Raw genomic sequence first — 15,009 nt, 5'->3', positions numbered from 1 at the left:
CAGGTCTGTGATGCCCTTAGATGTGCAGTTACAGAATAACAGTGAAGGCTAAAATGTAATGTTAGAGTAACGCAACTACAGACCAGTCATTAAGGCAACGCATGGCGTCTGACAACACAATGATTCTTATTTTCAAGTGATTATACAGTAATGAAAACATACCTATATTTATATATGAATGGAATATTATATTCCATTTCTGACAATAGAGCCTCCTCAATGTTACACACTGGGCCTTTAACAGAGCAATCAATTCAACTTTTTAATTAAAAAGAAGAGGAACAAGGTGGTGTTTTCTTCTTTCAAAACTTCTATAGTTAGAAAATGTCACGTGTGCTTTAGGCAATATTTAGTTTTTATGTAAAAACGACTGTAAATGAACAGGTTCTATAATGTTAAACAGTACTATAACTAAAAAGTCAGTATTCTTACTATCACTTGTCATATTTTATAAGAATGACTATGCAGACAGTGATCTACTGGGGCAATTTTGCTATTTTGGTGTCTATTTTCTCAACACTGAATGGTCACAATGATCAATGGCTCCATCCTGATGAATCTTAAACTTGCATTAAATGTTGTTACTTCATAACTTGAGGCTCTTTGGGCCCGCTACCCATGCAAAGTGGCAAATACTGTATGCACATGAATCACACATCTCAGTGAAGGGGATTATGGCTGTGATGAGGTGACATTACAATTTGGTACCATACCCAGTTCTAATGTAATTTTTGCCCTGGCTTCAGTAAAACAAACACACAGTTTTTAGAACACACAGAGACATAAAAACACTTGTTATTGAATTCAGCAACAGAACCAGTAAACTGTTAGAAGACAAAGACTGCTGACCTCCATTGCTGAAACCTACCTCAGTGGTTTACTTCAATATAGTAAGAAAATAAAAACATGTCATTTTTCTTACTTTAAGAGTTTTCCTGTATATGGTATACAATAATACTTATTTTATTCCAAAATATTCCTCAGGCTAACATTTTGGTGGGTATGTTAGTGGAAATGCACAATTCACGAGACACTGTATGAAATCAACAAACATGTCCTCAACTTTCACCGCCTCTTTCGGCCCAGATATCCACAATCCTTCATTTGCCGTATCACATGATCTTTCCATGTGGAGACTCTGGGATACGGAATGTGAAACTTTGGGCATAATATTTACATAATTTAAGTCAGATTCAAATGTTCTGACACATTGTTAACCCAAAGACAAACGTATATGAGGCGATGTCTGTTGAGGACAGTGACACATACACCTCTCCACCAGGAGAGCACACTGTGAGGGGGAGGAAGAGAATGATGACGATGAGGAGGAAAACGATTTAACCAAGGTGCAGAAGGTCACCTGCTGTGGTCTCCATGATCATGGCACGGAGAGGAATGGCTAAAAACAACAACCACATCAGACAAAAAGGAATCAAAAGTCAAGCAGAAACAATTCGAAAAAAGAGGAACCCAGGGAGAAAAAACAGGGCAGACATGAGAGCGTCAGAATAAAGAAAATAAGGCAACTTGTTGTGGAAGACACAGCGCAGTTACATAGATTTTTTTAACCATGGTCAAACACATTCAACAAGCGCTGACATAACATTAATATAAATACCATCTATATGCTGTAGTGGTAATTTAAATCAGTATTTATAGTATGGAGCTGGAATAAAGACATAGTTAGCCTAGCTTAGCATAAAGACTGAAAGCAGGTGGAAATAGCTAGCTGCTCACACACATGTGTTTAAATTAATAATTTGTTGTCTGTCGCCACCTATTTCTAGTATTAATGCTAAGCTAGGCTAACCACATCCTGACGTCTGCTCCCTACTAAACACACACTCATTCTCGCAAATAAGTGTATTCCTGAATATATTTCTTTAACCCCTGACTGATGCTCCAAGAGGAATCACACTTCACCAAGCAGCCTTTGGTCTGGGAAGAACTTCTACATTGACCCAAGTGTGAAGACCCAGTAGGATTTGTTACTAAATTTATACTTTTGGGGTAATGGAAATTCAATGGAAATTAGCACATATATATATGGCGCTAATTACTTCATTTTTTTTGCTGCTTTAAGCTGCTTAAAAGACAACTGGAGGATCTGGGGAGGATTAGTGACAAACTACAACAGGTCAGAACTTTCTTTCTTTTCTTCTTCTCTCTACAAAATAACAATATGTTACATTTCTTCATGTGCTGTACTGCAGAGGTAAAATCTATTCCCAGTAACAGCTGCCATGTAAGAGAAAGCATTCCACCAGCACACCCTGAGCACTACACAACAGATAATTGAAACACTGATTTTAAATGAAAGTTAATTAATACTCATTAAGAAACGCTATAATTTAATATAATTAAGTACTTGAAACACAATAGCAGCTCAGCTATCAGGACCTTAATAAGACTGGGTTAATTGTTCATGAATATTCATAATTTACAAGAATATGCATGTTTGTATATTCAGACTGTGTCTACATTTCATCCTGTGTTCAATGTATGAGTGTAACATTTGTTTCCTTGTGAACACTTCTTTCCTTCAGTCTGACAGTACCTACCCAGAGTGAATGGGGCTGGAGGATAAAGCCACATTGTCCAAATTCTCTGTGCCCCAACTCAGGCGGTAAGAATCATTCTCCCTGGCCAATGTAGAAATCTGGAATCAAACAATGAACCTCTTATTAGACATATACCGGACAGTATGACCAAAAATAGCATTTTCTTGGCTAATTATGATACAATATGTGAAGGAATCAGAATGCATGACACAGTTTCTATTGTGCACAACTGCATGGTAAAAACAGAAATTCAAACTAATAAAGATATAGGAACAGTTTCAGTAATGCCAGTGGTTGCTGAACTGGTATACCGATTCATCTGGTACTGCCCAGAACTACCAGTAATTATTGAATGGAACAATACTAACTGAATATAATGACTGTATGATTTCTTTGCCAAAAGAATGAAGATTCTCAGGCATTCAGGTGATGCTAAAGCTATAGCTAAAGGTCATAGCCAACCGGACTATGCTGACCATGAAGTGTACCTGGTGACAGTTGAGCATCTCATCCATCATGCCCTCATGTTTAGGGGAGTAGTAGCTGTGGTGGGTGGGTGTGAAGGACCTGTCGGAACTGGAGCAGAGGAGGAGAAAGTTGTTCTTAACAGGAAGAAAATATAGGCTAGCACTGTCTCACACACATGTTACATTTTACTAGCTTAGCAGGCAAACATAACATACAATTAACAAGGCTAACCACTCAACAGTTGCACTAGCAAGTCTAGTAAGACTAACTTTACTAAACATGAGCATGCTAACATACTCACACTGATGCTGATGTTAAGTAATGTGTAACATGGTCGCCATCTTGGGGGATTATGTTAGCATGCTAACATTTGCCAATTAACACGAAGTTGAGCTGAGGTTGATGGGAATGTCTTTAGTTTTTCCAGGTATTTGGTCATTAACCAAAGTATTTGACAAATTAAAGTTTTGACCTGATGACAATGAATTTCTGTACAAAATGTCATGTCTGGGCCAAGGTGGTGAAAGGAATCAGTCCTCAATACCCAGTCAGAGCCAGACTGTTACACTGGTTATTTCAGCAGTGCTGAAGATTTAAAAGGCCACATATTTGGCCAGCGTCAGCACATACCTTTGCATTCGACTATGGAGGCATGACAAGGGAGACCAACGATGAAGTATGAGCAGGAAAGGTTGCAAAACATACACACAAATACACATATACAGGCGGTTAGTTGTTGAGTTTACTGTCCTCAACAGGAGACGTGTCATAGATACACACAGAGATTCATGATGAAGTCTGATTCAACCATCAACATATAAAAGATGGATGACATGACAGCTTTCTAAAAGTGAAGACAAAACATCTCTATCGCCCTCTGGTGGCTGACTGCAGTATAAGTCATAAAGCATGCTGCCCCTATGTTAACAGATTGGACAAACTCAAAAAACATGTCAAATATGTTTCCCCAAAGATGGGTTATCTCATTTTAGGTAGTTCTTATCACCCTGATGTATTTTGATGTTTTTTGTTTAACTATTTGATAAATAGAAGCTATAAAAAAGGTGTTACATCCTCTGAGCCCTGCTCGCGATTGAGTCGGCCAGGCGTATGAACAGGACATCAGTAGTGCAAGATATTTCGACTTCATTTTTGTACAATGGGAGAAAGTGGAGATGCAACGTCCATCTTTTATATATTGATGGATTCAACCAGTAACATTAGTCATTAGACAGGAAAAGGGGCAAAAGGGAACCATTTCAACACTGAAACATAACATGGGTTTTAGATTTTATAAAAGGGATTATATGTTTAAATAGGAACAACAACAGCTGATTTTACTCCATGCTTTAAAACTGTGTAAATGGAGAACAAGGAACAAAGTTTTCACTTCCAGGGAGTTTTAGTTAGTTGAACTGTAATCAAATCATTCCAGTTTCTTGTTAGCTACCAGAAGTTAAAGATGTGACAGAGTTAGCCGTACCTGTCTGTGCGTCCCCCCTCCAGACTGAAGCGGAGGTAGTTCATTCCATCCAGATACTGTCCTGGCAGGGAGTCGTCTCCCAGCTCCCTGAGGTCCTCAGCTCTCAGATATTCCCCTCCATCACCCGTCATCGTGTCATCGCCTTGGTAAAGCAGAGAGAAGGTGAACTGATTAAAGGAACATTCCAAGTTTTGACGGCTATTAAGTTACTATTGATTAATATGAACCTAGACATCAAATTATCCAAATGTAGCTCCAATGCTAACATGTTAGCATAAAATAATACTTGCGATACTAGGCAATTATTATTAATGAAAGTAGAGTAGGAGGAAATATTGTTTTATCTTTGGCTTGTAGATTTTAAAATAAAAACATAATTTATTCAACACATGAAATCAGGTCATCTTCTGTAAAGGGCTTTCTATGGAAACTAGCTCAGAACAGAGATCTTTCTTATCCCTGGAAAAAGTACTTGTCACAACAACAACAACAACAATCTCACCACAAGGACCATTTAGCAGCTTTTGCTTGGCAACCACTGCTTCCAAGGTCAAGAATGAACTTTAAATCGCTATTATAATAAATAAAAAATCAATATCTCTAAATCAACATAACGTTCTTAAAAGTGCTCAAAAATGAAAATTCAAACATCTACAATTCCTTCCTCCCTCTGTCGTCTCACACCAGACAGATGCATGTTATGGCAGCATTCTCTATCATCATGTGTTATCTGCACCACAGTGACAAAGCTCTACTGCTGTTCCACTACTGTACAGCAGGGGGTAGCGTCACTACCGGCTGCAGGTTAACCTGGGCCAAAATGTTCTGTTTCAGTATATTCAGAGGACTGCTGGAGCTTGTGTGGCACATCAACACCTCCACTTTCAGGCCTATGTGTGTTAAAAGAAGAGAAATTCAAACTGAAATGAAGTCTTGTAACAGACTTTTAGATGTTAGTGTAAGAATGTGATGATAAAAAAGATGATAAAGTTTTAGATTAGATTAGATTAGATTAGATTCAACTTTATTGTCATTGCACAAGTACATGTACTAAGACAACGAAATGCAGTTAAGCATCTAACCAGAAGTGCAAAGTGCAGAGTAATGTGCATATGTACAGGGATATAAAAAAATAACATTATATATATATATACATATATATATATATATACAGTGTAAAGTTAACTGATGAGTTAAATTTCTGATGTAAATGAATTATAAAAAATAAAGGAATCTTGACATTTTTTATTTAGTATGAACCTTTGGGGCTTTTTAGTTTACTAATTGTGTTTGTGACTCTGTGTCTCCTCTCTAACACAAATTAAATTCATAATGATGATGCTCTTAACACTGGAGGGGTTGGACATGGCTTTGGAATTTTCAATTTCTTTTTATCTTGCTCATCAGGGTTAGGGTGTAAATACTAATTTAATGTATTCCATTTAGTTTCAGGGTGGTGGTATTGTGCATGCTGGGTCACTGTCACACTGTCATAGCTGGCTGGGACACTTCAATAGAACAGAGCCATTATTAATGTTATTAGTAACACCTGTGCTTTTTCTACTGTAAAAAGTCAAGATGTCTGCTGTCAAAATCAAGATGTCAAGATTTGGTTTGTACATTAAAGCTGCAGTAGGTAACTTTTTGTCATTTTCAAAGAAACTTTTTACTATATCCTGACTGTAGTACACGAGACAGATAATCTGTGAAAAAATCTGGTTCCTCTGTTTTCTCCTAGTGCCCCTAATGGCATTTGCAAGAATCCACCATGTCTCAATATAAAACAAGTTTTAACCTTCAGGGCAGTAGGTGATACAGGCCTGAGAGTGCAGTGTGCCAGGCTGCAGCCATGTGGTATTGTGGTAAATGCAGGAGCAGTAGCTGTACTTTGGCCCAGGTCTGGCTGAAAGCATTATGCTACACCAGCATAATAATGGAAAAAACATACTGTAGTTAGACAGAGATGCTCTGGTGCAATTAGTATACTGGCTACCTGGAGAAGGAGAGTGTAAGGAGATAAAGCACATTTTAATTGACTGAGTTTCCTTACTCCTTCTCTTTTCTCTTTAATGTAGGTCACTGTTGTATTTAAAATTAGATAAAAACCCCATAAATAATACCTTTAAAATACCCACTCTGATTCCAAAGTGGCCCTCAACTACACAAAAAACATCTCTGGGCTATCAAATCTAATGACTTGTAATGCTAATGCTAACACTTGCAGATTAAGTTGCATCATCGTGGGGTTGGAAATAAGCTTTCAAGTGACAACACTGTGGGCAAAGAAAAAAACGTGGCTTCATTTTACTATTTGTGTCTTAAATGTGAATTTCTCCGACTTCTCCGGAGAATAAACATTCTCAGAAAATATCCACTAGCAAAACAACATTCAGTCAAGCTAAAACAGCCTAGCCTGGCTCTCTTTACATAACTCCCCTTAAAACCACACATTCTTTTTAGTTAATTTTTTACATTTCTGTTTGAAGTACAACAAGATACAACATGTTAATTAGTTAGCTTTACATGTTTTAGTAGGTGTACTTTTTAATTTTGGAGTCACGCTAGCTGTTTGCCCTTGCATTATGCTAGCTAGCTTAAAACCCCAATTTAACGCACTGGCATGAGACTGTTGTTGCTCATTTCAGCTTGAATTCAGAAAGAAAGCAAATAAGTCAATTTCTCAAAACTATTTCTTTAAATGTACTTTAGGACATTATGTGTATTGATGCTTTGAGCAAAACTAAATGTTCTACTTCATGAGGGAAATATTTTTTGCTCAATTCAACCTCTCTTTCTCTGCGTCACTGATATCCAAATGTAATATTACAGTTAGTATTGTAGCATCTGCTACAGGCTCATTCACCATGCATAGCACAATACTCCACTCCTGGTACAATCAGTACAGCAAGTCCTCACACAAAGCACCGTGCTGAATACCTTCATCCATGGGGTCGTCCGACATGTCATCATCATCATCATCATCAATGCTTCTCAGTGCTGTGGGTTGACAGCACAATCACTCACTACCTCCTAAAATCTACTGATGGCAGAAAAGACCTCTGAACTCTCCAAAGTGAGACAGAAACACACTTTGGGCTTAAAATAGAACATGGATGAAACTGATGGGGTTTTTTGAAGTCTGATACTGATGCCAATAGCAGATATTCACACAGTGAAAATGTTCCTGCTATAAATATGACATGCAATTAAAGGTTTCAGGGTGGAAAGTAAAGTTATAGTATTTTTTAATCATTGTATATGATAAAATGGTCTTAAAATGACAATATTTTCGCAGTTATCCCTGGGAGAATATATCATCCAACAAAAGTAGTTATCTTGACAGGCCTACACAGTCACTGTTAATATAAAATGATTTATTAGTGCTGCTTTAAGGCAGAGTGAGGCATTGGTGATTTTACAGACGTGTAAAAGTTCCTTACTATCAGTGATGGAAACTAACTGACGAGCTGTTGTAAGGAGGGAACCTGTCTTGTTGGATGACATACACAAACCAGTAAGCTAAACTGGGCTCAACTGAAAGTCAAAAGAGGACTTTATTGTGGGACAGTTGATCTAGTTAATCTCCACAGTGTTGTTGGACACATATTTAGGATACCACTGAGAGATCTGTTCCCATTCTGGAGCCACATTGCCACAATGTTAACTCACCCTCTTCATCCGACACATCCAGCACCTCCGTCATGGTCTCTGGCACGTTCAGCTTGTGTTTCTCTGTCACCGTCTGCCAGTATGGGACGAAACAGATCCCATTAAACTTAAGTTCACACCATACACTCAGCTGAAACCAGTGTAGTCTAATCCAACAGTCCTGCAATAAGTACTACCGTCTTAAAGGTTAGGAGGAGGCTGTATTTTGTACTGGTGGTGAATTATATTGCAGTTTACAGAAAGGTGTTTCTAATATTTACTCCAAGCAATAAGGGGTAAAGACTGTAAAGTCATTGTAAATGAAGTAACTCAAAATATGAGTTGCTAGTTTGTTCTGTGGAAATCAATAATGAATCCAACTGTTTGGCAGACACATCTGATCCAGGATGCTTTCAGTTGCTTCCATTTATGCACTGATATAAATCAAACGACACCTACATTTCTTTCAAAATACATTACTTCAAAATGTTTTATTTTTTTGCTAACTACTGTATATTACATATGACCACTGCTTAAACTGTTTATTTCAGTGTGTAGTTTGGACCTGCTTCACATTAAATATGTTTGAAACAATGATTCTAAAAAACTTAATATTAATTATAAAAAAAACATTCACTTTTTAACTAAAGTTAGCCTGGTTTTCTGATTGCTAACAGGATGATGGCACATGGAATGTTACTTATTTCCCCCCAACCCTTGTGTCAGTTTCTTTAAAGACATCATGATAAGATGACCTGACAAAAATTGCTAAGTTTTCTAACATTAGCCACCATAAGCTACTGGTCATACAAGTAAGGCTATAGCAGCAACATTTCTGAGTGGATTTAATTGAGCAAGAGTGCATTTTATTGTTTATTAATTGCACTTTGTATTTGCAAGCAGAAGAATGTGTTATTTCACCTTTCACTTGCACAGTGTTTACATATTTATCCGTCTTTTATTCTACAACAGTGATGGTGAATGGTTTTGTCTGTTTTGTAACCTAAGTGCAATAAATTATCAGATAATATCTTGTCATTTGATGGTTAATGATATCATTATTTATTTGTTTTCCACATGAACACATTTCCATTCCAGCACAGATTCTTGCTGTCTATCACATAACCTTAAAATTTGAAGGAATTGAATTTGCTGTTGCTTAAATGTTGTAGGCGTGTGGTACATACCGTTGTGGTAGTGATGATCTCCTCAGTGACAACCCTCAGTGTGTCCACCACAGAGATGTAGCCCAGCCTCCGAGCAATACCTAGAGCCGTGTTACCATTCTGGACGAAAAAGCACAGTGAATGAGATGTGTGTCGGTCTTTGTATAGTGTGTGTGTGTGTGTATGTGTGTGTACATACCACAGTGATAGCGTTGGGCTTGGCACCGTTTTGCAGCAGTAGGTTAATGATGTGTGTGTTTCCTTGCTGGGCTGCCTGGTGGAGGGGAGTGTATCCATTCTGGGAAGGAAAGAGTCCAGTAGATTAAAGTCGATCATTTAATAAATTGATTATTCATAGTTTGATTTATTCTAACAGTTTCTTAACATTCAGACAGCTGATATAAAATGGATCATGTATAAAATACAAAGAATCTGGCTGAATACAAGAATAAGAAAATATTGTTATAATTAGGAAGAGATGTTTCCCATTTTGACGAGATACGTTGGAATGAGAAATTCGATATAACGAAATAAGAAAAGTTTCTTTTAAAAACAGAATTATTTGGTGTGAAAAATAAATCATTATAACATGAAAATATCTTGTTAGAATGTTATTAAAATATCTCTCTCGTTATAATGAGAAACAGAATATTTGTTTTTTGTCTTGGTCTGCAATACAGTGATGTACAGATATATTTAACATTAGAAATAATAATACTGAAATACAATAACAGAATAAATATTAAATAATGAATGTTAAAAAGTGTACACTTAATAATAATGCTAATTATGCTAATCTGAGTGCAAACATTTACTTTGGTTTCAGTACCTTGGTTTTGGCATTGACACAGGCTCCATTCTGAAGCAGGTAGTTGACCATCTTGGCGTTACCATAGTGACATGCTACAATTAGCGGGGTGTAGCCCAACTGCAAAACAACAGCAAATCTGTTAGAATCATGAATAACACAAAGAATACAGCACTTACATACAAGAATACATTGTAAAAACATTGTAAAATGTTGTGATAATGTAATAAATTCAACAGAATTAATACAATTATCTTACAACCAGAAAAGCTAAATGCAGAAAAGGAAATAAATACGATGGTTCATACTTTGGTCTGCTGGTCGAGGTTTGCTCCGTTTCTGGCTAGGATCTCAGCAACGGCCACTTTATCCTCCTGGGCTGCCAGATGGAGGGCAGTCAGGCCACTCTGCATGAGGAACACACAGAACAGTTACTATATTCACACATAACAGCCACATTCAGACCACATTCTGTGCATTCTTGTTTGTTAAATAAGATAATGTAGATAATTTAACATTGTAAAGAAGATAGATTTTGCCCTAAAAACAGCAGGTTTGGTTAAGATTTCATCACTTGTTGGATTCTGTCACTATAGATATTTGGACTGATGGTAGCCAGTATGTTATTGTTCTATCAGTTATGTAGACTTTCTGATTTAGTATTCACACATACCGTAGCTTTAATCAACAATCAAAAGGAACAATTGACCTTTCTTTAAGGGCCGTCCACACCAGCATTTTATTGTTTTCTTCATATTCATTTTTAGCCTTGCACAATTTTATTTATTATTTTGTTTTATGTGTTGTGTCAATGTGAAGCACTTTGGGCTGTGTGTTTGTTTGAAAGGTGCTATATAAATAAACTTGAGCTGAGTTGAGGTGAAGAACAATAACTATAACAATAACAGCTCAATAGGAAAATGGATAGAATTATTGATGACCTGTTACTGCTGTACATTGCACAGATAAATAAAAATAAATCCAGAAGGATATAGGTTCAAAAATATGATGGGAGTCAAGAGAACGCTCGCCACAGGCCTTGTCATTGTAGTTGTGGTTTGTACTCCACCATCCACTTGAGTTACAAATATTATATATATAGTTATCATTCTTGGTGTGGTGGCTCTAAATTCCAGACGCTTTTAGAACCTCGGTCAACTTTCCTGTACTTAGATATGCTATATGCGAGCTATCTATGTTGAAAAGCAACCACATTTTGAAGATGGTTAAAAGATAAAAGCTCTGTAGCAACTAGCCAGCTAACTAGCTAGCTGATGAGTGATGCACATTAGCTAGCTCAACTGTTATTGGAGTACAGCGCAAAAATGAGCGGGACTTATATGACTGGTATAATTATTGCAGTGTTCCTCAAAATGAATGAAAACTTCAACATAACACTTGTTCTGTATGGTTCTACTTGTGATGTTGCGTAGAGGAGTCCCAGGTTTCTACACTACCTTAGTCTGGATGTTGATCTGGGCTCCCTTGCTCATGAGCAGGGCAGCCATCTCTGCGTGGCCCTCCTGGGCGGCCAGATGGAGCGGCGTGACGCCCTGCTTGGTCAGGATGTTGGTCTCAGCTTCGTACTGCAGCAGCACCGTGGCGATTTCCATCTGGTTCTTCTTAGCCGCGATGTGGAGCGGAGTGTAGCCATTCTGATTGACGGGGAGAGAAACTGTGTCACTACTGAATGTTAACTGCTTGTTGCTGACATTTCGGCTTCAACCCTCATATACCGAAATGTTTTGGTTAAACTTTCAAGATGAGTAAAGTACACATTTCACAAGGTCATTTAGACTATTATTAAAGGATAAGGCTGGCTATATTTTCACTGTCACCAAATCCCATATGCAAATCCAACAATAAATATATCTACTAAGAAGTACTGTGTGTATCAAAGCCTTACATATTAGTGATGCGCAGGTCGGGGTTTTTTCCAACTCGCGGGTCCCGCATTTCATTTTGAATTATTTGGACACCGCTCCATCCGCCACAAACCGCATCTACTTTCACAACCCGGCCCCCACCCGCCCCGGCGGGCTGATTAACAATACACCTTGAATTATGTCATGTGAATAAGGCTTTTTATTTGCGTCTGCACAAATGTGCTTGGAAAACAGGGCCCTTTTGGAGTGGCAGTGGAGAACCAGGCAACAACAAATTCAAATCTTAATAAATAGCAGATATATGAACCCGCCCCACCGCCCCGCTGATAAACGTGAACATTTGCTTGACCCGACCCACCCGCGGCCGACGGCGGGTAACCCGCGGGTTACGGGTCGGCCCGCGCATCACTATTACATATCTTCCTCTTCCTGCCATAGAGCTCTATTATTGTCCAAAATAAATTTAAAACATTAAAACATTAAAAACAAATCAATTAGCCACACTGTTACACTGGAGGACATGTTCCTTCATCACCATCAACACACACTGTAGTTGTATTTATACACGGTCCTGCTGCCCCAAACACTCAATGATCCACCCCAATGTGGATAAATCCGCCACTGAAAATAGTCCCTAAGAAAGGTACTATTTCCTCCTGTTTGAGTAAGTTCTGTGGACTCTCACCTTGGCCATGGTGTGCGGGGACGCTCCTTTGTCCAAAAGCAGGAGCGCCACCTTCTGGTTATCGTAATGTGCTGCGACATGGAGCGGGGTGAGGCCGTTCTGTAAGGGATGGACGGTGAGTGCACATGGGTTAAACAGCAGTTAGTGCAGCATCCAGCTATTAACACACACACACACACACACACACACACACACAATTAATAGCAAGTGTTAACGGGGTAAGACTGCAGATTAAGACGAATTAGAGTTATATTAGACAGCAAAAGCTGGAAGGATCACTGAGTGGCTCCTTATTATGACGAACATATTCAAAGAAAATGATGTAAAAGGCTTCTGTTATCTGTTTTATATTTTCAGTTAATGTGAATAAAGGAACGGCTGATTTGATTCAAACTAGGCTTACCGGTGCTCTTGCAGGCAACTTAACCTCAATACAGAAACATAGCAACACAACTTTATATATTTACATGCAGGAAAAGGGTTCAACAAAACATTTAGAGACTAGTTTCCCTTTGTGTCATATTTATACCATCATACGCACCATCTCATAGAACTACAAAGATACAGTTAAAAAGTTTTTTATTTTGGATGAATACCTTCCCAGCAGAATCAGGTGGAGCGCGGCGCTGCAGCAGAAGTTTGGCTACATCTAGGCTGCCGTACTTGGCAGCAACATGCAGGGGAGTAAAGCCTTTCTGTGGAGAGATACAGGCAGATAATGCATATTGAGAAATGTCTTTAAAGACAGTGAATACAGTCAGACCTCATCAATAATGGCCTTTTTTCCTGTTATTGTTCTCTACATAAAGATTTCTATGATTTGAGTAACTGTAAAAATTCAGTTTAGTGCCCTCACAAGAACAGTTTATTGTATTATTATTTTCCCCATTTACATTCACATTTATCCATACATATTATCAATGTATACATGCTATCCTCACCACCACTTAACATAAAACGATAATAAAACCCGCCTGCTGACGTGCTGATGCAATTCTATGTAATCTTAAACCAAAAATATTGAATTGAGCCCTTTAAATTTCACAATGCAACCAGCAGGGGGCGCACTTTAACTACTCTGAAAAAAACTAGACTGACAGAAACCACATGACCGGTGTGTTTATGCCCTAGCCCTGCCCATGGAGGGAGCGATCCTTTGTTTGTCAAACCGTGGATTATATCTGATGTAATAGTTGATTGGACAAAAAAACAAGGAAGGAGAGGAGAGGGATGGAAGAGAGGGATGGAGGAGAGGGTTTCCCTATACTGAGACAGTGTTCTAAGCAAAGGATAAGGACTGGTATGAACATGCTTATACGGATGGAGAGTGTTTCACTTGCATGACAGCAACTTTCACTGATTTGGTTTCCATAGCGACAGCCACACCCTTCCTCCCCAGAGAGAGACAGAGGAGAGAGACATCATAGTGGAAGAGAGGAGAAGTACTGAACCCTGACGAATGCCTCCGAAAGCGCTTTGTCTCAGCCTTACTACAGTATGAATAAACTAAAGGACTAATGGGTCCTGGACTGGATGCGAAGTGAACACTGTGATGATAATAAATCACTTGGCTGCATTCAGACTTCATGTACAATTGAGAGGGAAGCAGCAGCTTTACAGCCTCATCAATCATTCATCTAAAGTGGGTCAAACAGACAGAGACCTGCACATACAGTAACAATGTAACCTCTTTATCTGAGGCTTCCACCATGGGATGAGCACTTATAGCAGAGTTGCTCTTGTAGTCTACATCTGTATGTTTGCTACTATCAGTCCTTTAGTGGATTTGTGCATTTGCAGTATTAGTTTCAACAGATTGGGTTGTTTTGTTGTAGAAATTGTTGGTTTGTAGCTCGTGTACTCTTATCTGCTACGGTTTATGATTTATATCCTTTTTGTTACTGCTGTAGCAACCACACCGTTCCACAGCATCTCTACTTGGGTGGGGAATAAATTACCATACAATACACATTTTTAGCAGATGCTGACATCTGATGGCTAGCAGTTCCAGCAGTATGCACTTCTGATTAGATGCTATTTGTTGTCTCAGTACGTGCCTCACCTTTCTATTAATTCTAAAACTATAATTAATGCAATTCCAACACTGTTTATGGACCCCAGTATGCAGAAATATTCAAATAGACTAGGCAAGACTAACACATTTATACCCCATGCAAAAAACGGCATGGTTTTTGCCCCAAAATGCATTATATTAGCATTAAGTGGGTATGTCTGCATAGGGGAGATTTGTGGGTACCCATAGAACCCATTATCATTCCTCATCTTGAGGTCAGAGGTCAAGGA

The 15,009-nt window shown here is 38.4% G+C and overlaps 1 protein-coding gene across 11 annotated transcripts in view; it reads right to left on the bottom strand.

Annotated features, from left to right (window-relative positions):
• LOC118338487 overlaps positions 1-15,009 on the bottom strand; it is a 197,083-nt gene that overhangs the window by 26,265 nt on the left and 155,809 nt on the right. For 6 of the 11 annotated variants that reach the window (XM_035675792.1, XM_035675787.1, XM_035675786.1 and 3 more), the window contains 14 exons: positions 13,302-13,400; positions 12,706-12,804; positions 11,592-11,789; positions 10,443-10,541; positions 10,156-10,254; positions 9,526-9,624; positions 9,348-9,446; positions 8,182-8,254; positions 7,450-7,509; positions 4,513-4,654; positions 3,660-3,671; positions 3,050-3,137; positions 2,562-2,659; positions 1,361-1,399 (listed from right to left, as the gene is read on the bottom strand). In XM_035675792.1, the coding sequence (XP_035531685.1) occupies positions 1,361-1,399; positions 2,562-2,659; positions 3,050-3,137; positions 3,660-3,671; positions 4,513-4,654; positions 7,450-7,509; positions 8,182-8,254; positions 9,348-9,446; positions 9,526-9,624; positions 10,156-10,254; positions 10,443-10,541; positions 11,592-11,789; positions 12,706-12,804; positions 13,302-13,400 (1,304 nt within the window). The remainder of the gene's footprint in view (positions 1-1,360; positions 1,400-2,561; positions 2,660-3,049; positions 3,138-3,659; positions 3,672-4,512; positions 4,655-7,449; positions 7,510-8,181; positions 8,255-9,347; positions 9,447-9,525; positions 9,625-10,155; positions 10,255-10,442; positions 10,542-11,591; positions 11,790-12,705; positions 12,805-13,301; positions 13,401-15,009) is intronic. The other 5 variants (XM_035675795.1, XM_035675796.1, XM_035675791.1 and 2 more) reach the window with 4 other exon arrangements.

This window comes from Morone saxatilis, unplaced genomic scaffold, assembly GCF_004916995.1.
Source record: "Morone saxatilis isolate NCDOM2014 unplaced genomic scaffold, NCSU_SB_2.0 Contig4, whole genome shotgun sequence".
NCBI classification, from domain to species: domain Eukaryota; kingdom Metazoa; phylum Chordata; class Actinopteri; family Moronidae; genus Morone; species Morone saxatilis.
This window is presented reverse-complemented; position numbering and strand designations above follow the sequence as displayed.